Source organism: Mytilus californianus, unplaced genomic scaffold (assembly GCF_021869535.1).
Source record: "Mytilus californianus isolate M0D057914Y unplaced genomic scaffold, xbMytCali1.0.p SCAF_15, whole genome shotgun sequence".
NCBI classification, from domain to species: Eukaryota; Metazoa; Mollusca; class Bivalvia; order Mytilida; family Mytilidae; genus Mytilus; species Mytilus californianus.
This window is the reverse complement of record NW_026262637.1, coordinates 14,870,799-14,897,998: the sequence shown is the minus strand read 5'-3', so window position 1 is coordinate 14,897,998 and position 27,200 is coordinate 14,870,799. Positions and strand designations below refer to the sequence as shown.

The 27,200-nt window shown below is 31.0% G+C and overlaps 1 protein-coding gene across 2 annotated transcripts in view; it reads left to right on the top strand.

The window, feature by feature from the left end:
• The window catches only part of LOC127725473 (kielin/chordin-like protein), a 125,583-nt gene that overhangs the window by 21,348 nt on the left and 77,035 nt on the right, over window positions 1–27,200 (top strand). For both annotated transcript variants that reach the window (XM_052232464.1, XM_052232462.1), the window contains exons 2-9: window positions 3,481–3,977; window positions 5,644–5,710; window positions 18,720–18,880; window positions 19,685–19,819; window positions 22,125–22,173; window positions 22,851–23,069; window positions 23,347–23,489; window positions 26,612–26,832. In XM_052232464.1, coding sequence (XP_052088424.1) covers window positions 3,481–3,977; window positions 5,644–5,710; window positions 18,720–18,880; window positions 19,685–19,819; window positions 22,125–22,173; window positions 22,851–23,069; window positions 23,347–23,489; window positions 26,612–26,832 — 1,492 coding nt within the window. The remainder of the gene's footprint in view (window positions 1–3,480; window positions 3,978–5,643; window positions 5,711–18,719; window positions 18,881–19,684; window positions 19,820–22,124; window positions 22,174–22,850; window positions 23,070–23,346; window positions 23,490–26,611; window positions 26,833–27,200) is intronic.

Here is a 27,200-nt window from a genome sequence, read left to right as displayed (position 1 = left end):
TTTAAAATTGAAAATGTTGCTCAATTTTTGTTTTGACTCTAAACTTTGTAAGCTTCAAAGAATAATACTTTTTGAGTATGAAAGAAAAACGATCACAGTATGGCTGATGACTTGACACAATTTGTTAAGTGCAGTCTAACCTGTGCATATCAATTAAATATGAAACCATTCCCAACGATTTAAACTAGTAAGCAAAAAACAAAATAAAAAACAAAACATTTAAAACAGCATGTCAAATTTCGATTAAATGCTGATTATAAAATTACTGACATGGACTATTAGTTATCAAAAGTACATGATTGTTATCAACTCGGATAAATGATTCAAGTCATTTAGAAAATACCTTATAAATGATATCTGATTGAAGGTTCATAGTGGAAGATTGTTTGATAGAAATCAAGAATCACAACCTTAACTATCTTACTTCGCTGACCTACAGCTATTGATTGTAATGTGAACTCTTTTGATAAATTTTATTTTCATAGAGGAATAGAGTTACTTCCCCTTTGAATGTATTGAACATGTTTTAATATGGACAAAATGTGAATCAATCTGTGTCTTTAATGCCTTTGAAAAAATTGTTATTAACAGTTCACTCTGAATGTTTGCACACATAATCAATCTGCAGGATAACACATAAACTTTTAATTTTAGATATTTGAGGTCAAAGGTTAAGCTGAGATCGAAGGTCTAGGACCAATTAAGGTCAATATGATGTAAACCAATGTATTAGTTAATCTTCATCAGACAGTGTAATTAGTCAAAATGTGTTGACATTAACCTCGTGATTGTTTAAGGTTAGAGGTTATGCTGAATGGTTTATCAAACTTGTAACAAATAATTGCAATGAAGAGATGATGATTATTTTTAAATGAAAGATATAAAAGTCTGGGGTTCAGTTCAATTCCTTTTAATAAACATACCAGCTTAACAATATCCATGATTTTACTTTTGTATAATAAATTCCCCAGAGAAGAGGAAATACTTATATTGATTTTCAGGATCAGAGGTAAGAGATCAATGGTCCAAGCTAACAGAATATAGGGTAACAATTTGTACAACAAGTATAATATATCACATTGAGTATAATATATCACATTGAGTATAATACATCACATTGAGTATAATAATCACATTGAGTATAATATATCACATTGAGTATGATACATCACACTGAGTATAATACATCACATTGAGTATAATACATCACATTGAGTATGATACATCACATTGAGTATGATATATCACATTGAGTATGATACATCACATTCAGTATAATACATCACATTGAGTATAATACATCACATTGAGTATAATACATCACATTGAGTATGATACATCACATTGAGTATGATATATCACATTGAGTATAATACATCACATTGAGCATAATACATCACACTGAGTATAATACATCACACTGAGTATAATACATCACATTGAGTATAATAATCACATTGAGTATAATATATCACATTGAGTATGATATATCACATTGAGAATGATACATCACATTGAGTATAATACATCACATTGAGTATGATACACCACATTGAGTATAATACATCACATTGAGTATAATACATCACATTGAGTATAATATACCACATTGAGTATAATACATCACATTGAGTATAATATACCACATTGAGTATAATACATCACATTGAGTATGATACATCACATTGAGTATAATACATCACATTGAGTATAATATATCACATTGAGTATGATACATCACATTGAGTATAATATATCACATTGAGTATGATATATCACATTGAGTATGATACATCACATTGAGTATGATATATCACATTGAGTATGATATATCACATTGAGTATAATATATCACATTGAGTATGATACATCACATTGAGTATAATATTACATTGAGTATAATATAATACATTACATTGAGTATAATACATCACATTGAGTATAATATATCGCATTGAGTATAATACATCACATTGAGTATAATATATCGCATTGAGTATAATACATCACATTGAGTATAATATTTAGAGTTTGACATTGAATAAAGATGTTTTCTTGATTGATTATAATTGGTTAGCAATCCAACTAGATAAATTGAAAGAAATTTCATAATCTATAATAGTTAGTTATAAATATATACTCTGAAAGGCTAGATTGCACTCTGAATGGTTACAGTATACATGTAGAATAACTTGAAATATGCTCTAAAGCAGTCTGACTAAAGCCAGCCCCAACTATCCACTTGTGCAAGTGGATAGTGGGGGCTGACTTTAGTCAGACTGGCTGTAAAGATGTTTTATTGCATATTTAGGGAACTTTGTAATGTGTAAGCAGATTGGGAATGTCATTCCTGTTCCTATTAACTTTTAAAAAAAAAACTGGATATATATTAATTTGGCTTATCCAATTATAACCAATCACTGTATGCAATTTTTTTTACTTATTTGAAAGCACTAACTTTGCAGTAAGAGATATTTCAATTTGCCACATTAGAAAATAGTCAATAATGAATAGGGGGTTTAAGTTTGCCAATTTTGGTGACCCTTGTTGAAATGTTAATACATGTATAGTATAACAGCTAAGTGTGTGTATCAGAAACTTCTTGTAAATAACATCAAGTTTTCATCATATTGAGATAAAACCTTTTGATTTGGCTCATAATATGAAATGCTTGGTATTCCTAGTATTAATGAATAATCATTTAACAAGATTTTCTCAGATTGTCATTATTCTTAAATTGTCTTAGTAAAAGATCATATGAGAAAATACATTTTGAAATTTTGAAATCTGTAAAGTACTAACAGTTAAATAAGTAAACAGAATTTGGAATATAGATAATGAGATTTAAAGACAGTGGTTAACATCATATCTTTATTTAAAAGCCCAAATAATGTTAATAAATTGTGGTCATTTTTAGGTCAAGAGTCGTTCACCTTCTTTACAGTGACCCGTGATCTACCATTTATTATAGTAGATATCAATAGAAATGCATAGAAAAGGATATGAGAAAGTTTTGGGACAGACATCAAATCATTGGAAACATTGATTCTGTATACTGTTTATGTGGAAAATCTTCATGACATGAAATTTATACACATATTTTTACCACATATAGTTGTATCCCTAACATATAGTTATGATGGGTTCACTCACAGTTCTAGTTTTTATATATTTAGTTTAAAAGGTTTTGTTTATCATGTGGCATGCTTCATGTTTTTACAGTTAGAATTTTTTTACATTTTGTTAGAATCTTATAAAGATACCATGAAAAAAAGAAAGTATTTTGAACACTTTGAAAGTTGCTATTTTTACAGAAAAATCTGTTGAATGATCAGAAGAAATCATCTTCATGATTGAAATTAAAATTTTCATGATGGCAATTAAAATGAAGTCCACACTTGATAAGTTACTATACTGGATAGATAAATGTTTGAAAATATTAAATTATTAAATTTTTTTAACAATTTTCTTTTTTTTCAGACTACAATGTACTGTCAAATGTGAGAAGATACAATTCCACAGGAATAGTACGGCTGCGGACAAAAGGCTACAAGTTCAACAGTGATTGGACGCCTTCAAAATTAAAATTAAGAAATGGAAGACGTTTCATCAAAACATATAGAAACCAGTTAACATATTATTTCTCTGGGAATATTTCTCTAGTGAACATAGATGTACCTATTTTAAGTATTTTTCATCGTAAGAAGGAATTACCATATTTAGAACTTATTGTTAATGTTAACAAAGACAAGTTAGTTTTTAGATATCAAGGAAAAGTGTCATTCCAAAGAATAGAAACTCCACTCCATTCTGGAGGAAATAGTGCTTTAAATTTATTAATTTACTATAATAGTACTCATGTGACTTTTAATTGTAATTGTGTTCTTAGTACTGTAAAACTTCGACAACCTGTGGCAAGATTTTCCCACAATGCAATCATCTTTCTTCAGAATCGAAAAAGCTCACAGAAATTTCAGGTTTGTAATTTAATATAGAAATTATTGTAGTACATAGAACTCTCATTACACTGTCTGTTGAGAAGGTGAAATACAGGAACATATTTCTCACATTTCAAATGCTAGAAAGGGGACTGTCAAAATAAAAGTTCTCACGCTGCTGTTTAATAATAGTCTGTTGGAGTTTACTTTGTTTTGTATGATTTATGTATTCACTGTAATAAGTAATATTTTTGTGGAACAAATACATATTTTATGAAATATGAACTGTGTTTATGTTGTATTCAAAAGGTACCTTACCAAATAGCTTTTAAACTGCCTTTTCTTTTAAACATTTACCATGATTACATTTGTTCTGTAATTTGAAAACATAAATGTAGAAGAAAAGAAAATGTTAGGCAATTGTAAACATTTTTGTATGTTAAGCACAGAACATATACATCAATTTATTAAGGTTCTGAAATAACAATATATGGTGAATTCAATGTTGATACAAAGGGTGAACATGTAGGAAGGTTAGATATTTGGCAGATAATGAAGGGTGGCGCTCTCTTTACATGGATGTTTTAGTTTAAGGCATCTGGAATTCAACATCATGAAGTCTTGTAGACATGTCTCTATTAGCAAACTTTTGGAAACCACATCAACAAATGGTTGATTGCAGTTTGATATCAATATATGAAGATGATTTATCATGATATCTTGCAATAGACTATTTTCATATAACCCACTTTTGACTCCAGAGTAGATGTTTACTAAATGCAGTGTGCTAAGGATATTTAGGACAACTATCAGCATTAGTTGCCATAACTATGAGTACTTTTAATTACTAATAGTTTACTTTCATATAACCCACTTTTGACTCCGGTGTATAATTTTTCGACAGGTTACCTTATCTTTCATAGGACATTCTTGGTCAAGTAAGAGCAACTAAAAGAAGTAAAATCAGGTATACAATTGGTGCAATTTGGGGAAAAAATTAACTGTTTTCTGATGATTTTGCTATGTAGAGAAAACATAAAAAAACTAATCTTTTCCCAAAATTGCACCGATTGTAAGCTTGATTTTACTTTTTTTAATTGCTCTTACTTTGCTGAGTACCAGAATGTTCAACTAGAGAGTTTGTAACCTGTCAAAAAATTATATACTCCGGAGTCGAAAGTTTGTAACTTGAAAATAATCTATTCATCATTGAAAGAACTCATAGTTTCAGTTAATGTTGATAGTTGTCTGAGATATCTTAAGCACTCTGTATTAAGTAAATATTAAATGATCTTTGACTCACCTGTAATTTTTCAAGCTCACATCGGAGGCGAGAAATGTCAAACTGCTAGAAAAAAATAATATTGAAAAAAAAAAAGATAACACCTTGTTATGATAGAAAAAAAACTGTTAGTGTCTTGAAAAAGAAGTTTAGACAGATTTGTGTAACACAAATAATCATGTCTAATTTAAGATATAACAAGATATGGAAGATGAATAGAAACCAAAGACAGCAAAGAAAATAAATATTATTTTGATCAAAAGGGAATAGACACAAAACTGACTAGATTATAAATTCCTAAATGACACCTGGGTGAGAAAAAAAACCCCAGAATATTTATAGAACAACTAAACACACTGAAAATCACAAGAGCAGTACCTACTATGATAATGCTATGAAGTAAATATTATATTTTAATTTTAGGGAGAAGTGCGACAATCAAAAGTGTTTAGTTATATAAGAAAACAAAAATTCAAGTGTCCTGAACAAGGTATGTAAATTGAACCAAATTTTGAAATTTCAGAACAAATTAAAGGTTGACCAATGGCAGTTAGGCCACTGATATAGACAAAAAGGAAATTGATGAATGTTCAATGTGCAGTGGCAAATATTACATGCATATCCATCCAACCTGGACGTATTATTCTGAATCTTAGCAAACCAGTCTGATCTTGCTTCTAAATTTTGTTTCTGTAGCAGCTAGGAAAACATCTAATAACAATTTTAAAATCTTTGACATGTTTAGGGATTGAACCAATGACCTCTTTTGACCAGGCCAGCATACTTCCAAAAGACTACTGAGGGGTTAATTCAGATTATTGAATACTGAAATACCCACTTCTTCCCCAACAGGTCTTTCATCCATTCTAATATATATGTATGTATGTATAAGATACACCCATGAGGGGGTTAACCAGATCTGGTGTATCTTATATACACCATGATATTATGGTTACTGCAAAATGATACCTTTCAATAATTTAGGGAGAGGTCTTATAGCAATTTAACCTTATTTCATGGTTAAGCTTGATAAAAATTATGCAGGATATCCAATTAAATTTGATGGTATCATGGTGCAAATAATAAAAGAAAATTTTGAAGAATAGAAAAGAAACATGTCAATTATGAAATCACACATATAGTTAGAAATTATTAACCAGAAATCCAGTAATTAAACTCTGTTGTATGCTAGAAACAGAAATATCAGTGAAAAGGTTAAATTTCCTATCAAATTTATATTTCTGGTTTATATCATATTTTGTCAAAAATTTGAAAAATGTTATATCTGTTTTTAAGAAATGAATGTTTGATGGTCAGATTTCTTCACTGGTTTCCAAACTATTCCAAATGTCAGAAATTTAGGAATGCATGCAATAATTTGATAGAATCTGGTATTTTTCATGCTTCTCAAATGGTGGGATATTACTTTTGCTCCTGTTTATCTGCCTTCTTTCTGTCCATCACTCTTTCACTGTTCATCTTTCACTGCATTTATTGTTTATCTTTTCTTAGTTTGTCCTTTTTGTGTTGCCTGTGACAAAAGTTGTGAAGGGCAAGACATAGGTGTTGCTTTCCAGCATTTTCCAAGGACTTAGAATTATTTACCAATTGTCAATGCTAAGTTTTCTGCATAGGAACTGCTTGTGATAAATCAATGATATTTTCTATAAAGTTGCATTACAATCAGTACATCTCAGTTTGTCGACCATTTTCAGGCCCTAACCCCTAGATCAAGGTCCAGTGACTTTGAATTGATTAGCAATGTTGCTGTCCATCCCATTGTCTTTTTGTGAATTTTATGCTGACATATCTCTGTCAACAGTTTATTTATCTGTCTGAGATACTTTGATTAACATTATAGGGTTTTGGATGGGACTATAACTTTCTAAATTATTGCTATCAATGAAAATAATATCAATTTAAGGAGATAAGAATGTAAATATCAATTAGAATACAACCCAGCAACACAAGTTTACTAAAAAAAAATTATGTACAGTGTAAGGGTTATTTCTTTAAAAAAAAACTAGATTTATCATTGTAAGACTTTGAATACTATTAAATGTTTCATTAGTGTACTTTTTTTAACATTTTAACGTTTTTTCACGATTTTGGAGGGATAGAAAGGGGTGCGTACTTTACATGGCAAATTATGGTAAATTCAAAAATATTAGGAAAGGTTTTGCACAAAATAAAAACTTTCTATTTAAATTTTGATACCTTTATTTGAATACAAAATTTCCTGAAATCTTAATAATTAATATCTCATATTTGTTCATTGTTCCAGTGTCACAATAAATGTACACACAAATTTATTTCTGAATAAACAGTAGATGAAAAGGAAATTTTTGTCAATTTCACTGCTCGAGTTGTGACCCTTTATTGACTCTTGCATATCTACAAGCAGGGGCACTGTGTCCCATGGACACATTCTTTTTTTATTTACTCACCTGGCCAATAGGCCAAGTGAGCTTTTCTCATCACTTGGCGTCCATCGCCCGTCGTTGTCTTTTAACTTTTACAAAAAATTTCTCCTCTGAAACTACTGGGCCAAATTTTACCAAACTTAGCCACAATCATTATTAGGGTATCTAGTTAAAAATATAAAAAATGTGTCCTATGGCCACCATGGCTAAAAATAGAACATAAAGGTAAAATGCCAGATTTGCCTATTATTTAAAAAATCGCTTTAAATAGAGAAAATCTGACTGGTGCAAAAATGTTTAAAATGGTGAGCTCTACCAATTGTCCATTTATGTCAAAATTGTCAGACAGGTTCTTATAGGAGTTATTGCCCTTGAATGACAAATTTTCCCTTTAAAAAAAATTTTTGCTTATTATTTAAAAAATTATAATAGATAGATAGATTGAAACTTTAAAAAGCGAAAATGATCAGCAAAACAAGATCTGAATGTTAAATATACTGAGGGAATCGCATTAACACATTTTTGCCTAATATCTTAAAAACATTATTATAATAGATAAGATAGAAACTTTAACAGCAAAAATGATCATCAAGACAAGATCTACAAATATGTCAACATAACTGAAATCTTTAGTCAGCTCCTTATTGAAGTTATTGCCCTTTAATTACGATTTTCCCAATTTTTTCCCATTTTTAGCTCACCTGGCCCATAGGGCCAAGTGAGCTTTTCTCATCACTTGGCGTCTGTCATCTGTCGTCATCGTCGTCAAAACTACTTGACCAAATTTACCCAAACTTGGACAGTATCATCATTGGGGTATATAGTTTAAAAAAATTGTCCGATTACCCGCCTGCCAACCAAGATGGCCAACATGGCTAAGAATAGAACATAGAGGTAAAATGCAAGTTTTGTCTATTATTTTGAAAACCGTTATAAAGAGGGAAAATCTTTATAAATAGAGAAAATCTGACAGGAGCAAAAATGTTTAGAATGTTGAGCTTGACCTATTGTCCGAAAATACGTCTAAACTGTCAAACAACTTCTAATAGGAGTTATTGCCCTTTAAAAATAGACACTTTAAATCAAAAAAAATATCAGCAAGGCAAGATCTACTAACAAGTCAAATTTTGCAGATATAAATGTAGACTGTCACTCTTTATAGGAGTGATTGCCCTTAAATGAGGATTTTTTTTTTACCCTCTTTTGTGTATTGAGCAAAAACTAAAGAAGATAGAGAGAAACTAAACAGATTAGATGATCAGCAATACAAGATCAACAAAACAGAGATTTTTATCATGAATTCTATTTTCGTCTAATGTTGGAGAGTGTCCTTTGTTGAATATGCACATAGACCAAGGTGAGCGACACAGGCTCTTTAGAGCATCTAGTTAACGTCTCTTCAGACGTTATTAAGAATTGAACGATGTACAATCTGCGGGCTGAATGCTTCTTACTACCTGATTGGAAGATATTACTGAGACTTGAATAATTAAAGCTCGTTGATTGGTTGGGACAATCCAAACCTAGTAAATGTCTTTCAATCCCGTAGAGTATCGGATTTGTACTCTCTATTTTAGCAATTAGATTTTGCCTAGTCACAAATCATGCATGTCGATACACAGGTAACCTTTATCTATAAATAGCCGAATCTCCTGATGTTTTGTTAACACGCACATGATTGTTTCACATTCAATCCATGAATCCAGTCGTTCACTGTTTATACGTACATTTTATACATGAAAAACATAAGAAAACTTGAACATGGTTATGATATTTCATGATGAGAGAATGAATTGTTTGACAAACATGTAAAGTATTTACAACCATGATTTGAAGGATTAGTACGATAAGGACCTTATTTGACACACAATATTAAACGATATACTACGGCTTCATAACGTGTGTGGCAAAATGTGTTGATTAATATGCAAGGCTATTCTGAATGAATTAATCTACAAAGCGAGGTTACTTTCCACTTTTATCAGCTAAGAGACGGCTAGCTTTTTTCGAAAAGCTATTACTTGTTGCCTATTATCTTGAAAACTGTAATAGATAGATAGAAACTTTAAATACTAGCACAAATGATCAGCAAGACAAGATTTACAAAGAGCCATGATGGCCTGTATCTTCAGTCGACTCATTACTTGAGTTATTGCCCTTAAATGATAATTTTTAACATTTTTATGCATTTGATGCCTATTACCATCAAAACTATAACAGATAAATAGAAACTTTAAAAATTAAACATTATCAGCTGGATAAGATCTACAAACATGTCAACATGACTGAAATTGTTCTTAATAGAGTTATTCCCCTTTAATGATGATTTTTACTAAAGATTGGCTATTGTTGAAGATGCAGGAGAGCGACACATGCTCTTGAGAGCCTCTAGTTTTGTATGTTTTTCAATAAAAATTAGAAGTTTTGATTTAAGATTTTCTTTCATGCCTCACCAGACATTAAGTGCCTATCCATTCATCCATCCTTTTATGCTTGTGCTGAATAGGCATAACTCTAATCTTAATAAAACAAAAACAAAATGCATCATAGAAATGTAACTCTTGAATATTATTTTTTTTGTGAAATGCTTTGATTTAAGTTGATTTTCAGATGGTTTGGTATTAGCTAAAATAGATTGCACAGGAGAAACCACCTAGATATTTAAACACAGAGTTGACTATAATATAAATATTTACATGGTTCTTGCATGTGCTGTTTTTCCACATTCATCAATACTTATCAAAACTTTACTGCAAGAAGTTAAGATTTGGTGCCAAATTGGCCCTAAAATCAGATAACGTTCAAATTTTTTCTAATTAGCAGACTCAATTAAACACTGAAGCTATTTTCTTCAATGAAACATTACTACTTTGTATACAATATTATCTTTTCAAGAATTATGCCATCATAAAATGACATTTATATGATAGATATAATGTCCCAAAACACAAATCCTGACTGTTTAACTCACACGTGCAGAGATTAATAGTGTAGACCCTATACCAAAATACCCTATGAACATCAATATATGAACTTAGTTTTCACTTTAAAACATTAAAGCTGCAGTAGCTTAATTGAAAAGGATTTCCTGGTGTAAAATCAGATTTCCCTTGATGTCATTGTATTGAAGTTGAAATCATACTTTATTATAAAGAAGGGTACTTAAGGAGTCTGACATCATAATACATATACTGTTGAAATCATAGAAAAGGGAAACATGTTAATGTGACATGAATATGAACTTGATTTGCACTTTCAAACATCATAGCGCCAATTACACTTGTAAATGATTTCCTGATGTTAAGAAAATATAGTTTACACAGTTTATATTTGTGTTTTTTTATTTGAACAGATATCATCTATAATAGATTTGTGAACCAGAAATAGAATGATTTGTAAATTGATTATATCATACTGTTTTATGTTCAGCTTCAGCTGCAAACTAGATAGAGCAGGCGATAACATCAAAACATTTAATTGTGGGTACATCACACCTAAACATTACACATAAGTATGGAATGGGAATCAGTTCCAGGGTACATTACACCTAAACATTACACATAAGTATGGACAGGGAATCAGTTCCAGGGTACATCACACCTAAACATTACACATAAGTATGGACAGGGAATCAGTTCCAGGGTACATCACACCTAAACATTACACATAAGTATGGACAGGGAATCAGTTCCAGGGTACATTACACCTAAACATTACACATAAGTATGGAATGGGAATCAGTTCCAGGGTACATTACACCTAAACATTACACATAAGTATGGAATGGGAATCAGTTCCAGGGTACATCACACCTAAACATTACACATAAGTATGGACAGGGAATCAGTTCCAGGGTACATCACACCTAAAAATTACACATAAGTATGGACAGGGAATCAGTTCCAGGGTACATTACACCTAAACATTACACATAAGTATGGAATGGGAATCAGTTCCAGGGTACATTACACCTAAACATTACACATAAGTATGGACAGGGAATCAGTTCCAGGGTACATCACACCTAAACATTACACATAAGTATGGAATGGGAATCAGTTCCAGGGTACATTACACCTAAACATTACACATAAGTATGGAATGGGAATCAGTTCCAGGGTACATTACACCTAAACATTACACATAAGTATGGACAGGGAATCAGTTCCAGGGTACATTACACCTAAACATTACACATAAGTATGGACAGGGAATCAGTTCCAGGGTACATTACACTTAAACATAACACATAAGTATGGACAGGGAATCAGTTCAAGGGTACATTACACTTAAATATTAAACATAAGTATGGACAGGGAATCAGTTCCAGGGTACATTACACCTAAACATTACACATAAGTATGGACAGGGAATCAGTTCCAGGGTACATTTTACCTAAACATTACACATAAGTATGGACAGGGAATCAGTTCCAGGGTACATTACACTTAAACATAACACATAAGTATGGACAGGGAATCAGTTCAAGGGTACATTACACTTAAATATTACACATAAGTATGGAATGGGAATCAGTTCCAGGGTACATTACACCTAAACATTACACATAAGTATGGAATGGGAATCAGTTCAAGGGTACATTACATATAATCAGTTCCAGGGTACATTACACTTAAACATTAAACATAAGTAATAACAGGGAATCAGTTCCAGGGTACATCACACCTAAACATTACACATAAGTATGGAATGGGAATCAGTTCCAGGGTACATTACACCTAAACATTACACATAAGTATGGAATGGGAATCAGTTCCAGGGTACATTACACCTAAACATTACACATAAGTATGGACAGGGAATCAGTTCCAGGGTACATTACACCTAAACATTACACATAAGTATGGACAGGGAATCAGTTCCAGGGTACATTACACTTAAACATAACACATAAGTATGGACAGGGAATCAGTTCAAGGGTACATTACACTTAAATATTAAACATAAGTATGGACAGGGAATCAGTTCCAGGGTACATTACACCTAAACATTACACATAAGTATGGACAGGGAATCAGTTCCAGGGTACATTTCACCTAAACATTACACATAAGTATGGACAGGGAATCAGTTCCAGGGTACATTACACTTAAACATAACACATAAGTATGGACAGGGAATCAGTTCAAGGGTACATTACACTTAAATATTACACATAAGTATGGAATGGGAATCAGTTCCAGGGTACATTACACCTAAACATTACACATAAGTATGGAATGGGAATCAGTTCAAGGGTACATTACATATAATCAGTTCCAGGGTACATTACACTTAAACATTAAACATAAGTAATAACAGAGAATCAGTTCCAGGGTACATTACACCTAAACATTACACATAAGTATTGACAGAGAATCAGTTCCAGGGTACATTACACTTAAACATAACACATAAGTATGGACAGGGAATCAGTTCAAGGGTACATTACACTTAAATATTACACATAAGTAGGACAGGGAATCAGTTCCAGGGTACATTACACGTAGACATTACACATATGTATGGACCGGGAATCAGTTCCAGGGTACATTACACCTAAACATTACACATAAGTATTGACAGGGAATCAGTTACACGGTACAATACACCTAAACATTACATATAACTATGGTCAGGGAATCCCTTCAAGGTAGCATTAACCTAACTATGGATAAGGAATCAGTTTAAGGGTACATTACACCTAACAATGGTTAGGAAATCAGTTCAAGGGTACATTACACATTACTGTGGTTAGGGAATCCCTTCAAGGTAACATTAACCTAACTATGGATAAGGAATCAGTTTAAGGGTACTTTACACCTTACAATGGTTAGGAAATCAGTTCAAGGGTGCATTATACATTACTATGGTCAGGGAATCCCTTCAAGGTAATGTTCCATTCAAATATGTTAGATCCAGGAACACACTGGGTATCCCCATCCAAAATCTGGGGAGGGATCCGAATCCTGAGGAGCAATTAATGAAAAGTTTGTAACAGTGGGTAAGTAAAATCTGAATCCGATTCCCACGGAGCATAATTCCGTCGTGGGAATCAGATCCAGATTTTACTTACCCACTGTTACAAACTTTTGATTAATTGCTCCTCGGGATTCTGATCATTCCAAGGTTTTGGATCAGGATACCTGGTGTAAGGAAAAGTCTATTTTGAATATAAAGTGCTGTAGGTTGTTAAATTCAAAAGTCATACACTTTGAATATGATCTTAAAACGTAATGTTTTCTGTGTTGTTCCCAATTTAATAGATATTTTATATTTTATTCATGAAGTGATCATAGACATCAAATGGGAAAGATAAGTAGAGTGGAATCATTGAAACAATAAAATTACAATAAAAAAGAAAGAATGATGGACAGATCAGAAACATATCTAAAGAAACTGCTTTTCTAACCAGACTGTTTACAACATTGTGATGTCATGACAATGGAGTTGTGGCAATAACAAAATAAAAAAGGCATTAATTAAGGCAAAAGTGGTTTCTCTTAAATCGATTAGTGAGACAAATCAAGGCAACGAACAAAAAACTGAGAGAATCATTGACAGGCTACCCATGCATCACCCGCCATCCAAATTCACACACAGTCAAAATGTCACAATCAGGAAAAGGACAAAATATTGGGATGACAAAACTGGTATCCAAAGATCTAAGACCGCAAAAACATTTTGCTAGTGCATAGAACAGATTCATATAACCAATTTAAGAAAATTATTTGGACATTTGATTTTGCAATGAACTCAACAGTTATATTTTGTTTATATAAGATATATGCTTATTGTATCACGTTTTGATTAACAATTATCTGAGGTAAAGTAGATTTCAGCAGTTTTGTAAGTGTTTTTCTTTAAAGTAATTGATCAATAAAAAAACACTTCAGGTGCATGTAGATGAATAAACTCCAAAATATTTTAATAGAATAATTTTTAGGAATCAGCAAGATTCCAGGTGATGATAAGAACTAGAGCACTAATAACTTTTAAAGTGCAGTTCCAAAGAGGGAATCTTGTTAAATTCTTATAAATTTGTAAAAAAATCTAAATGTAATATTGTTAAAGTGTTGATACTCCAATATAATCAAGAATTTGCACATTATCATTGAATGTCAATTCCAAATTTGTTATTCTTTTGAAGCCCAAATTGAAATATAATTGAAAAGCAACATAGGAGATTATTTTGACTTTTGTTATTTAATTGTTGATGAAGTCTGTCTAGCTACACTGACATCAAACCAATACTTCAGATGGATTGTATATTCAAACAACATCAATTATACAACTTTCGTTTATTACACCTTGATTGCATGTAAAACAATCAAAGATCTAAGCATTTCACAAGAACTAAAGAATTCTGACACCAAGTGTAATAAATCAAGAGACTTATATCTAATGTGTCTATACCCTTACATAACCAGAGGTAATATGGTCTTTACAACAAAGTTAATAATCTTGTGTATTGCAAGTCTACCTGTCTGTGTATTGCATTTGTCAGTTAAGCCAGGTGTTCAGGGGATAAAAACTTGACATTGGGGTGCTTTAATGTATTGATTTCTAATGTTAGAGGATAATTAACATACTTAATGTTTAAACTATTTGTTTGTAAATAATATGACTCATTTCCACTTGTACATATATTATCAAATTAAATGTAGCAAATAAAAGATATACATTTACATCTGTTCAATTATTGACTAGTGTCGTGTATGGCAAGCCGTTTTTATATTTATTCACTTTCAAGATATCTTATTAAGTTAAATCGGATATCTTTATAATCAAATAAGATATCTTATAAATGAATTGAGATATCTTGATAATTAAATAAGATATCTTATTAAACTGTTTATAAAGATATCTTATTTAACATATAAGATATCTTATTTAGTTAATAAGATATCTTATTTAGTTTAAAAGATATCTTATTAAGTTTATAAGATATCTTATAAACTATATAAGATATCTTTTATATAGTTTCTTATAAAGATATCTTATAAACTTAATGAGATATCTTTAAAACTAAATAAGATATCTTATTAACTATATAAGATATCTTCCTTTCTTTTTAAGACTTGAAATAAAGTATCCCTTTATGTTGGAAAAGAGATTGACCAATCATAAAATCAATAGCAATTCAGATCGATATTGCTAATTTGTATCTGTATCTGTATTATAGATTCTGCCAGTGTAGGCACACCTCCAATGGAGTAGAATAAAAAATTAAGTGTCCTTTACCACTCACTTGACAATAATATATCATGAAAAATGACTTCTGTTTCGCCACCGTTATGTAAAATTAATATTTAATTTCACAATAAAAAGAGAAAATTATCTTTCATTTTAATTCGCATGCACCCATATAATAACCAAAATTTCTAATTGGTTAACGGTTTATTTGATTTGATTACAACTGATGATACCTGATCATCCGCATTATGTCAAAATGATTACTGTGCACTTTAGTCAAATTGAGAATGGAAATGGGGAATGTGTCAAAGAGACAACAACCCGACCATAGAACAGACAACAGCAGAAGGTCACCAACAGGTCTTCAATGGACTTTAGCTTTATTTCAATACTTGTTTTCTCCATTTTTGTTATCAATTAAGCCTTAAATTTTATTGGCAAACATTTATTCACGGCTGTATTAAATGGAAGTGCTTGTTGTTGACATACAAATTACTAAAAATGGGGGGGGGGGGGGAAAGGTGTATGTGCATTTCCACGGAGGTTGTTAATGATCATTTCACGATAAACGAAAGAAAAAAAAGCAATTCCTTGCTCCCTATCAATATGAATGAAATTTGTTTAATGTGCTTCAAGCAGGAAAAATTGCAATGATATGAAAGTAACAGTTTACTACCAGTAAAGAAAATTTTAATATCAAAAAGAGTTAATTATAATTGTTTATTGTTTTGTAGATTCTTATTTGATATATGAAATATATATAAGATATTTTATTTAGTTTATCAGATATCTTATTTAATATATAAGATATCTTATTTGATATATGAGATATCTTATTTGTTAAATAAGATATCTTATTTAATATATAAGATATCTTATTTAATAATTGAGATATCTTATTTAATAATTGAGATATCTTATTTAATAAATGAGATATCTTATTTAATATATAAGATATCTTATTTAATATATAAGATATCTTATTTAATAATTAAGATATCTTATTTAATAATTAAGATATCTTATTTAATAAATGAGATATCTTATTTAATATATAAGATATCTTATTTAATATATAAGATATCTTATTTAATAATTAAGATATCTTATTTAATAATTAAGATATCTTATTTAATAATTAAGATATCTTTTTTAATAAATGAGATATCTTATTTAATAATAAAGATATCTTATTTAATGAATGAGATATCTTATTTAATATATAAGATATCTTAATTACTGTAAAAGATATTTTATTTAAAATGAAATATATCTATATAAGTCTCACTTAAAATGTATTGCCAATCTCATTTCAATCTGTTTTCTGTTTATCTAGAAATAAGAATTTACGAAATTATTATCAAGAATTAAAATATTTTATGAAATTCCAGTTGTTTTTTTGGGGTTTTTTTTTTGGGAGAGGGGGGGGGATTTCTTTGATAAATTCAAAATGTTCTTCCTTTCAGAATTCGGCAGCCAGAAATAGTAACAGGAATGAGACTTAGTTCACAAACTGACATGATACAAAAACTAGGGGATGTTTCAAATTCTTTAAAGAAGTCACTTGTGCTGGCATGGTCATATTTGATCTACATTTTTTATGAACATACTTTATATTCTTTTAACCATACCTTTCTTTTATTCTATCCAAATATGACAAAAAACGTTTTGTAAGCTTACGGTTATTATATTTTGATGGTGTTTTTCATCACGATCTTTCCTTGATTATCACTTGCATCAAAGTCAACAGATTTTATATACAGTAACTGGTTTTTTTTTTAGATGATATGTCATATTTCAAATAGCTTGAAAAAAAACCAAATCACAAAAATACCGAACTCCGAGGAAAATTCAAATTGGAAAGTCCCTAACCAAATGGCAACATCAAAAGCTCAAACACATCAAACATAAACTATACAAGAGAGCTCAAGAACCATACTTTAGGACGCCAAAAAATCGTTTTTATTCTGATTGCAAAAGTTAATATACACTTTTTGAAACAGCTAACGTGTCTGTAACGCGATTAATCTCAAGGCCAAGAATTAATTCAGGTCGCAGTTTGTCATTTCTAATAGTATTATTACACCCATATGCTTTCTGGATATTAACATCTCGAATATTTATTAATGACCGACTCTTCTCAACTGCCATTTTGAAAGTGCGATCACATGATCTATTTACTGCCTCGTAGTTCAAGAGGGAGCGTTCATTGTTGAATTTATTTAATAATGCTATTTTAAATAAGATATCTTATATAGTTAATAAGATATCTGATAAACTAAATAAGATATCTTATTAACTAAATAAGATATCTGATAAATCAATCATATAAGATATCTTGTATAACTAATAAGATATCTTATATAGTTAATAAGATATCTTATAAAGTAAATAAGATATCTTATATACTTTTAAAGATATCTTATAAACTATACAAGATATCTCATAAAGTATTTGTTTAAAAGATATCTTTAAAAAGATATAAGATATCTTATAAACAATACAAGATATCTTTAAAAGTTAATAAGATATCTTATAAAATAAATAAGATATCTTATTAGATTCAAATTAAATAAGATATCTTATAAACATTAGAAGATATCTTATATACTTTATAAGATATCTTATTTTCTTTATAAGATATCTTGAAATTAAATAAATATAAAAACGGCTTGCCATAGTCGTGTAGAAGCTTTTCTCATTTTTTATTTATGAAATTTTCAGTATTTGTTTGTATTTCACAACTTCACATGAGGCCCATCCTATCACAGTCCTTATTTTTTCTGCTGAAAAGGCCTAATGATAAGTTACTGCTAAACTCTTTAAAACAATTATTTCATTCCCTTACAATCACTAAACTTAAATACTTCTATTTTTCAGCGGAACTAGTTCAAAATGATGACAGAATATTTAATTCTCTTGGTACCACAGACAAGCGGTTAAACTCTCTACTAGCAAACAGTATCCAGGTCTCCAGAAATAGTTTGGAAGATGATAGAATTTCTCAGCTAAAGTTTTCTGTAGATAGTTTAACTACAGAGGTATAATCTTAAGATAATGAGATATTACATCATCTTTATGACAGATATTAAGTCAAATTTTAACAGGTTTGGACATCTTGGCATTTTACTGCTGTTTTAAAGGTTAAATTTAAATAAAACTTGATATATTGAGGGAGAAGTTTAAAAGTTATTTTCATTTTACAGCCTCTGAATTTATCAATTTTATTGCAATTCCTTCTGTATAATTTTAAATACTTGATTAGTTCCTGGCAGAGTATAAGATAACTCTACTGCCTGTCAAATGCATTTCAGAGATATGTATTTATAAAGTCTCAAAATAACACTACAAGTGATTTCTTGGCTGCTGTAAAATATTCTGCATGTGCATGTGTTGCATGTCTCAGTCATGAAAAATTTCAGAAAATTAAGTTTCGAGCTGTATCTAATTAGCACAGATCTTTATTATTCCTTTTCAATAAATCTTGCTTTATTTTAAACGGTATCTCTTAGCGATATTGTGTGTCCCTCTCTTTCTATTATAAAATCTTATTTGAAAGTTATGACAGACAACCCTGTTGATAAACATACATATTCACCCTTAGCGGACATGGAATATTCAGAATCAACACTTAAATTTTCCATTGTCTTTTTATTTACAGAGACCTTTTGATCATATTGATAGACTTTGAAATCGATTAAAAGAAATAGCTTCTTTCACTAAGAATCCCAATAAAAAAGTACTTTGGTTGCAAAATTGCTATTTCTTTCAAAGAAATTAAAGGGAATATTTGAGTACCTTCACCATCTATATCGTTTGTATACTATTTCTTTGCTTAATTTCAGAATACTGATTTAAGATCCAAAGTACGACACTTGGAAGATACATGTGTATGTTACCCACAATGCACTATTGGCAGCAGAACATATGATGAAAGTCAAAATTGGGAGGAAGGTCGTTGTGTCATATGTAATTGTAGAGTAAGTATATAAGTATTATTCAAAATCTACTAAGAATTTCTGTACGATGACTATTCAACATGTATTATTGCATATTGTTATCTATAAAGACAATATGTAATGTGTCTTGTTTATGGGTTGCATGCTATTTCATATCTCTCACATTTTCAAAAAACACCTTTAAGACTGGATGTATGTATTAGCAATCAAGCATTTTGTAGAATTCTTGTTGTGAACTGAATTTCAGTAAATTAATTACTTTAAATAACTGAAAATGTTCAGTATCTTTGTTTATTCAAGATATCCTTTATTGTCGAGCCTGCGACTTTTGTCGCAAAAGCGAGACATAGCGATCCTACATTCCGTCGGCGGCGGCGACGTCCACAAATATTCACTCTGTGGTTAAAGTTTTAGAAATTTTAATAACTTTCTTAAACTATCCCCAGGATTTGTACCAAACTTGGACAGAAGCTTGTTTATGATCAAAAGCTAGTATCTAGAAGGAAATTTTGTAAAAAATTATTTCCTGTTTTTCCGTATATTACTTATAAATGGACTTAGTTTTTCTTCCAGTTCACATTACATACAGTCTGCAGTTAAAGTTTTTAAAACATTTATTAGATTCATAAACTGGATTTTTACCAAACTTGGACAGAAGCTTCTTACAATCAAAAGATAGTATCTAGAGGAAAATTTTTAATAATTTTTTCCCCATTTTTGTTGAGCCTGCGACTTTTGTCTTCCAGTCAATCTATAGATTTGATTGCACACTGTATTCATTTTGTACAAGCATAACTTTTTTCATACATTTCAAAAGTTTTATTTCATTTACTGTAAATCTATTATGTGCATTCCCCTATCACACTGAAAACATAGACAACAGCAAAAGTAGGCTAGACACTGGGTTCCTTTTTCTCCAAAATAGGTGTTTGGGATACCGTAATCGGCCTTGCATAGTTCGCACTAGTACATCGTCAGCACCCCCCCCCCTTCTTGCCACTAGAATTCAGGAAAAAACTTCTTGTAACTGTTAGAAAATGTCTAATAAAACTCCAGTAATTTCAAATCGTGTGTGGTCGATTGCGGTATTTTAATGGAAAAACTCATTTTCCATCATTAAATAGAAGTTGAAAATGCTTGTAAATGATTCTAGAACACTTCACGAGCTTTAAAATAAGTCAAAATCACCAAAAAAAAAATTTAGAAACTTGTGTATGTTTAAACCGGAAGTTCGAAAAACGTGTAAATAAAAATAAATACGATGAGAGTGTACAGAAAATCCTTACTTAATAGATATCACTAGAATACGACTTTGAAAGTAAAACAGTTCCATCCTTGAGTATAATAATGTTTAACATATCTATCACATTAATGTTTGAAGGATCTTAAGCTAAAACAAAACACATGCGTCAGTATGAAACACCAAAACAGAACATTAATAACCGAATACGTTTTGTAGTTTATACATCGTTATGCATAAGCTGGTTCCTGGTTGACTTGTACACTTTTTTCGTTCCGTTAAATTCAAGCAGATCGCAGTTTATTTTAAGCAATGCAGTGAAAAGAAACAAGAAATTTGTAGTGAATAAAATTGAGAATGGAAATGAGGAATGTGTCAAAGAGACAACAACCCAACCAAAGAGCAGAAAGGCAGCAAAAGGCCACCAATGGGTCTTCAACTAAGTGAGAAAATCCCGCACACGGAGGCGGGCTTCAGCTGGCCCCTGAACAAAAATGTGTACTAGTTCAGTGAAAATGGACGTCACACTAAACTCCTAAACATATAAATGCATTTAATTTTGAAATTTAACAGTTTATATTTGATATTGAATGAAAATTACATATTAATATGGATTAGGTAAAATTATTAGTTTTGAAAATGATAAGAGTGCCCTCTATAATTTCAATAACAAACATGGCGGAACGTAAACAAACCCTGCGAAATCGATTTTTTTCTCTTATTTCTTGCTTATCGTACCCTATAGTCCGCACCCCTGTCTGGCAGGTTCAGTTTTGGAGAATAAAACGACGGACTGTACAAGCCTGAATTCGGTACCTTAAAACTCAAGGTTACATAAATCCTACATTCTAGTAAAAAGTTATTAAATCTCATACTTCTTAAAACTTCATAAATGTATATGATTGCAGAAAATTTAAATTCTGGTGGACATGTCATGATTTTCAGCATTTGCATATTATTTTTGTAAGAAGTTCTTCTATTATGTATTACTGTCTTCAGAAAATAAAAGCTTTGAACAAATTATTTTATACATAATAGTAAGAAAGTATTGATTACCAATGCTGTAAGGTTTCTTTATATTGACAGAGAGGCAGACCACAATGTAGGACAAGATCTGATGTCTCAAACTGTACCTGTAAGTAGTCACATTATTTTACAATACAAAGTACAAATTACTGTAAAAGCAGAAATTTGTGTGGAGGATTTAATTTCGTTTATTTCGTGGAAAGAATGTATCCACGAAATTAAAACCCCCACAAAAATTTAACCTTCATATTATATCACTTCCATTTATTGGAAAACACGAAATTAAATCCCAGTGAAATCTTATATAGAGACAAAACCACGAAATTTTAACCCCACGGAAATTAGTGTTTCTACAGTATTAAGGAGATGAATTGGTATACAGGCAATAAGCCAATAAGCCAACAAAAACCAAGGGATAAAAAAGTGAACTATTTATATATCACATGTACAACCTTCACCAATGGACAAAGACCAATATTTCTCTTTCTATGAATATAAAAATTGTATATTTTATGCTTATTTCTAATCTAGTTTACTAACTTTAGGATTTATCTCCCTTTATCTACCTTAAGATATAGGACCAGCCTGCAACTGTTTACCTGTTTAGAGTATCTGAGATTAACTCTGGTTTTTGTACGGCTTAATTTTCAGTGTAGTGTGTTGTGGACAGTTGTTTTTTTTTGTTTATCTGTTTTCTTTGGTCATGTTGTTGTCTGTCTTTCTACTGATAGTTTTATGATGCCGATTGTATAAATACAAGCTGTTTATTATTTGTTGTCTTTGTAGCCCCTTGTAGCAGTGCCCCTTGTAAGAACAATGGCTACTGTCGAGAGACTGGATATAACAGTTACCAGTGTATATGCATCACTCCATGGGATGGCCCCACATGTGAAGTCAGAGTTAACCCCTGTGTACTACCTCCAGAGCCAGGGAATTGTAACCAGACAGTACAGAGATACTACTATGACAGATTTGAGGAGATATGTTTGCCTTTTAATTTTACAGGTAGGTTGGTCAATTGTTTGTATATCCTTTTCTGCCTCCAAATACTTTGAAAGGACCATTTATCCTCTTTTGAAACTAAGTAGTCAGTGAAATTGCTTATTCCCTGGTAGAACTGCAATAAGTAAACCATAAGTTACTAATTGAAAATCACAAAAAAATTTATTGTTTTATTTAAAAAATAATATTATATTTAACACTTTTTCTGTCTTCTTCTTGTTCCGTTCTTAATGAAAATTTAAAATTAAATGTTGGTATATCATGACATTTATGTTTCCAGGTTGTGGAGGGAATGCCAATAATTTTTTGACCCTATCAGCATGTCAAGATCTAGCCATGAGAGGAGCATGTTGTTACCGGAGGTTTAAATCTACCATACAATCAGTCATCAGTAGTGACCAGAAAGAGGACAAAAGATGTGAAGTAATAATACTTTATAACTGTTGTTATCAATGACGTACAGAATACATACACAACAAAATATGAAAGCATTACAGTGTGAACCATATACTTAGTCTCATACTGAGGTTTTATTCCCTATTCAAAAGAACTTTTAACATGTGTATAATATTAAATAATTGAGGTCATAAAACCCCCCATTTATGTATTAACAATGATTTATCTGATAATCTAATTTAAGTTGAACAGTACTAAGGACCATATATTCACACCATGGTTAAAGCTATATTACTTCACTATATTAAAGGACTATCCCTTCACACTAAGGTTAAAGCAATATTACTTCACTAAGGACCATCCTTTCACACTAAGGTTATATATACAATTTAGTGACATGGCTTATAAGAATTAATCATTGGAACACTTTTCTGCTAAACTTGTTACCTTAAAGAAATGTTTAAATGTACTGAAGGATGCGACATTTAAGTTTTCAATTTAACCTTAACTTTTGTAAATTGCTTCCTTGCTATATATAGTCTTTACAAGAACAAAGGAGTAGGTTCATTATTAAAATTGACCCTCAGATTTTAATGTTTTTTAAATCGTGTAAAAAACTGCAAATTTCACTTAGAAATAGTTGTGATATTACTTTTGATACAAAATAACGTCAGGTTTGGTCCAATTTCACCAAAATTTATAAATTTTTTTTTAGCATAACTTACATTTGCCACAACTCCTGATCCAGAAAATATTTGTGTCCAGGGATACTTTTAGTTACATAGTGTGCTATTGACCTAATACGATATATATGGGGTCAGTAAATTCCATATGGGATGAGAGCGAAGCTCGAACCCCATATGGAATTTATTGACCCCATATATATCTTATTGGGTCACTAGCACATTGTGTAACGAATTTATCTTACCGACTATCTGAACATGTGGCCTATCAAAGTGATAAAGTCTTCAATATTAAGAACCTACATCCATTGGTCTATACAAAAACAAATGCCAACAATAACAACTTGTTAGCTTTTAATGTGTTTTCAGCATATAATTCAATCGTTCATCATCAATTTCTTCGTCTGTTGTCCAGGAGAAACGTTTCAGATTTTTCCTCATAACCGTGATGTTTTTACAAAGGGACGTAACACCACTACAAACCGTGTATTGAAATAAGCCCCACCTACTAACCCCATATGAAATATACATGGTCTCCACGCGGTTGCTTTTAACCAATCATATTCCTAGAAATGTATAGGAGGTAAGATCAAATATAGTGATTGGTACCTTTTGTTCTATTGTATTGTATATTTTCTTAAAGCTTTTATGACCGAAAAAAGGCACAATATCATTGTATTTTGACAATATTTTTAAAATGTGCTGCCTGTAGAGCCTATAATGTACTCCAATGAGGAAATATGTTTTACAGAGCAATAAGGCTCTTGAAAAAGATCAATTTAAGAAACAAATTATGGCCTTTTGGATGTTGAATGATAATGTTCAAATTTACATATTTGGTCAAAGTTAACCTTGTCCCTTTTTAAGCAACCCCTATGTTGTTAATGTCTTTGAAATAAAATTAAGACAAATACGCTTCTTGTAAAACTTTTAGAATTTTTCATTATTCATGTTTCATTTCCATGCAGTTTAACATTTGTAAGAAACCCTAGGCACTCTGAGTTTTTCCTCCAATAAAATTGTGTAAACCACATTTTGTTTATTTTGGAATGCACTCCATTTTGAACTTCAGGAAAATGATTGTAAGTACTTTTTTGAGAATTTTCTGAATGTCCTATATAATTTATTTTGCCTCAAGCATTAAGCACAATGATGAGTACTTTAAATTCAGAAATTTCTGTGTGCATGAATAAGCAGTATGCAAATGAGTAAAAAAATTCTGATTTCTAGCTATGAAAATCTTAAACAATTAATGTATTTGCAAATGGCTGATATTTTTGTTCAAGCATATTGTTTTTCTTAAATTGTTTAACATTTCCAGGGCTCACGCTACCAGGCGACTAGGGCGAAAATGTCGCTTTCCCGTCCGTCACTTCGCTTTGCCCGACCCTCAAAAGCGAAAACAAGTCTCCCTGTTGTTTACGATACTCGCTTTCAGTCGCTTTCGTCATCGGACATTTTCAATTTTACCAAGTTGATAAAACATCTTTTTAGTGCTAGATATTTAGTTGGTAGTTTCTCACAAGAACCTAAACTTAAACAACTTTGAATTTGAACTGTTAATTTAATTGTATACTCAGATATGAATTGAACAATATAAAAAGAACATTATTTACATATGACCCTTTATACTATAGTAAAATCAAAACATTGTAGCGCAACGCGCGAAGGAACACTGCTCTTTCAAATCTCACCACTTCTCCCTATCAGTTTCAAAAAGAGAAGTCACTTCTCCCTATGATTCTGAAGTAGTGTGAGCCCTGATTTAACAGCGGTATAACATGTTACTTAATTTTGACTTCCTTTAGTTTATTTATTTTGTATTTACATTGTAATATAGATCAAATTTATTTGTTCAATGTATGTTCACTATTGTTAATATGTCTTTTGATTGAGTTAAGCCATTTCAATTGATATTTTATTGTGTGTCTTTCTATGTTGTGATGTTACACTATTGTTTCAAATAAGGGTGAAGGTTTGGTACCATTAAAACGTTTAAACCCGCTGCAATTGTTTGTACCTGTCCTAAATCAGGAATCTGATGTTCAGTCGTTTGGTTGTTTGTTGATGTGGTTCATAAGTGTTTCTCGTTTCTCATTTTTTATATAGATTAGACTGTTGGTTTTCCCCGTTTGAATGGTTTACACTAGTAATTTTTGGGGCCCTTTATAGCTTGCTGTTCGGTGTGAGCCAAGGCTCTGTGTTGAAAACCTTACTTTGACCTACTTGGATGGAGAGTTGTCTCATTGGCACTCATACCACATCTTCTTATATCTATGAATTTTGACTTTTCCAATATTTTTACTTAAAGGATTAAAGTTTAAGATTTGGATATATCAGAAACCTGAAATACAAGTCTCACTTTGTGAAAAGAAATATAAAAAAAACATGAAAAAATACATAGCAATGTATATTTATGATGATTAGCAACTATACATGAATAGTATTTCCATGTAATTTTGACAGGTATTAAATCTAGGGGAATGTAAAGGTGTCCATAGGAAAACATTTAGCGGTTATACAACAGAAGTCATAGGATTCTTCCCTGGATTGTCATGTAATGATGCAGGATGTACAGCAGCTCCTAGTGGCTGTTCCTATGGTAACAGGGTGTATAAACCAGGAGAAGTTAGACAGTCATGTCAGCAGAGATGTACTTGTGAAGTGGACAATCTATGGATATGCAGGTTAACCTTTCAAACTGTTTCACAACTTCCCTGACATGTATACTTATCTTTCATCTATCGTTTGAATGTATGGTGTCCATAATTTTGATGTGGAAGTTTTCAAGCTGAAAATGTGAAATTTGAATTTAGTTCTTCCTGCCAACACCTCATTTGTAAAAATAAGACATGTTTTAGCATAGGAAAAAGCATCTTCCACTTGTACATATAATGTGAGGGTAACAAATTTGCACTTTTTTTTACAGTGGTTTCATCTTCGTTTATTTAAGTAGCAGACACAATTTTCCGTCTGTGTTTATTTTGTAGATGTATCCTTATTTACTATATAGTTCCCCAAATTTAATTTTAAATCCAAACTGAATCATAGAAAA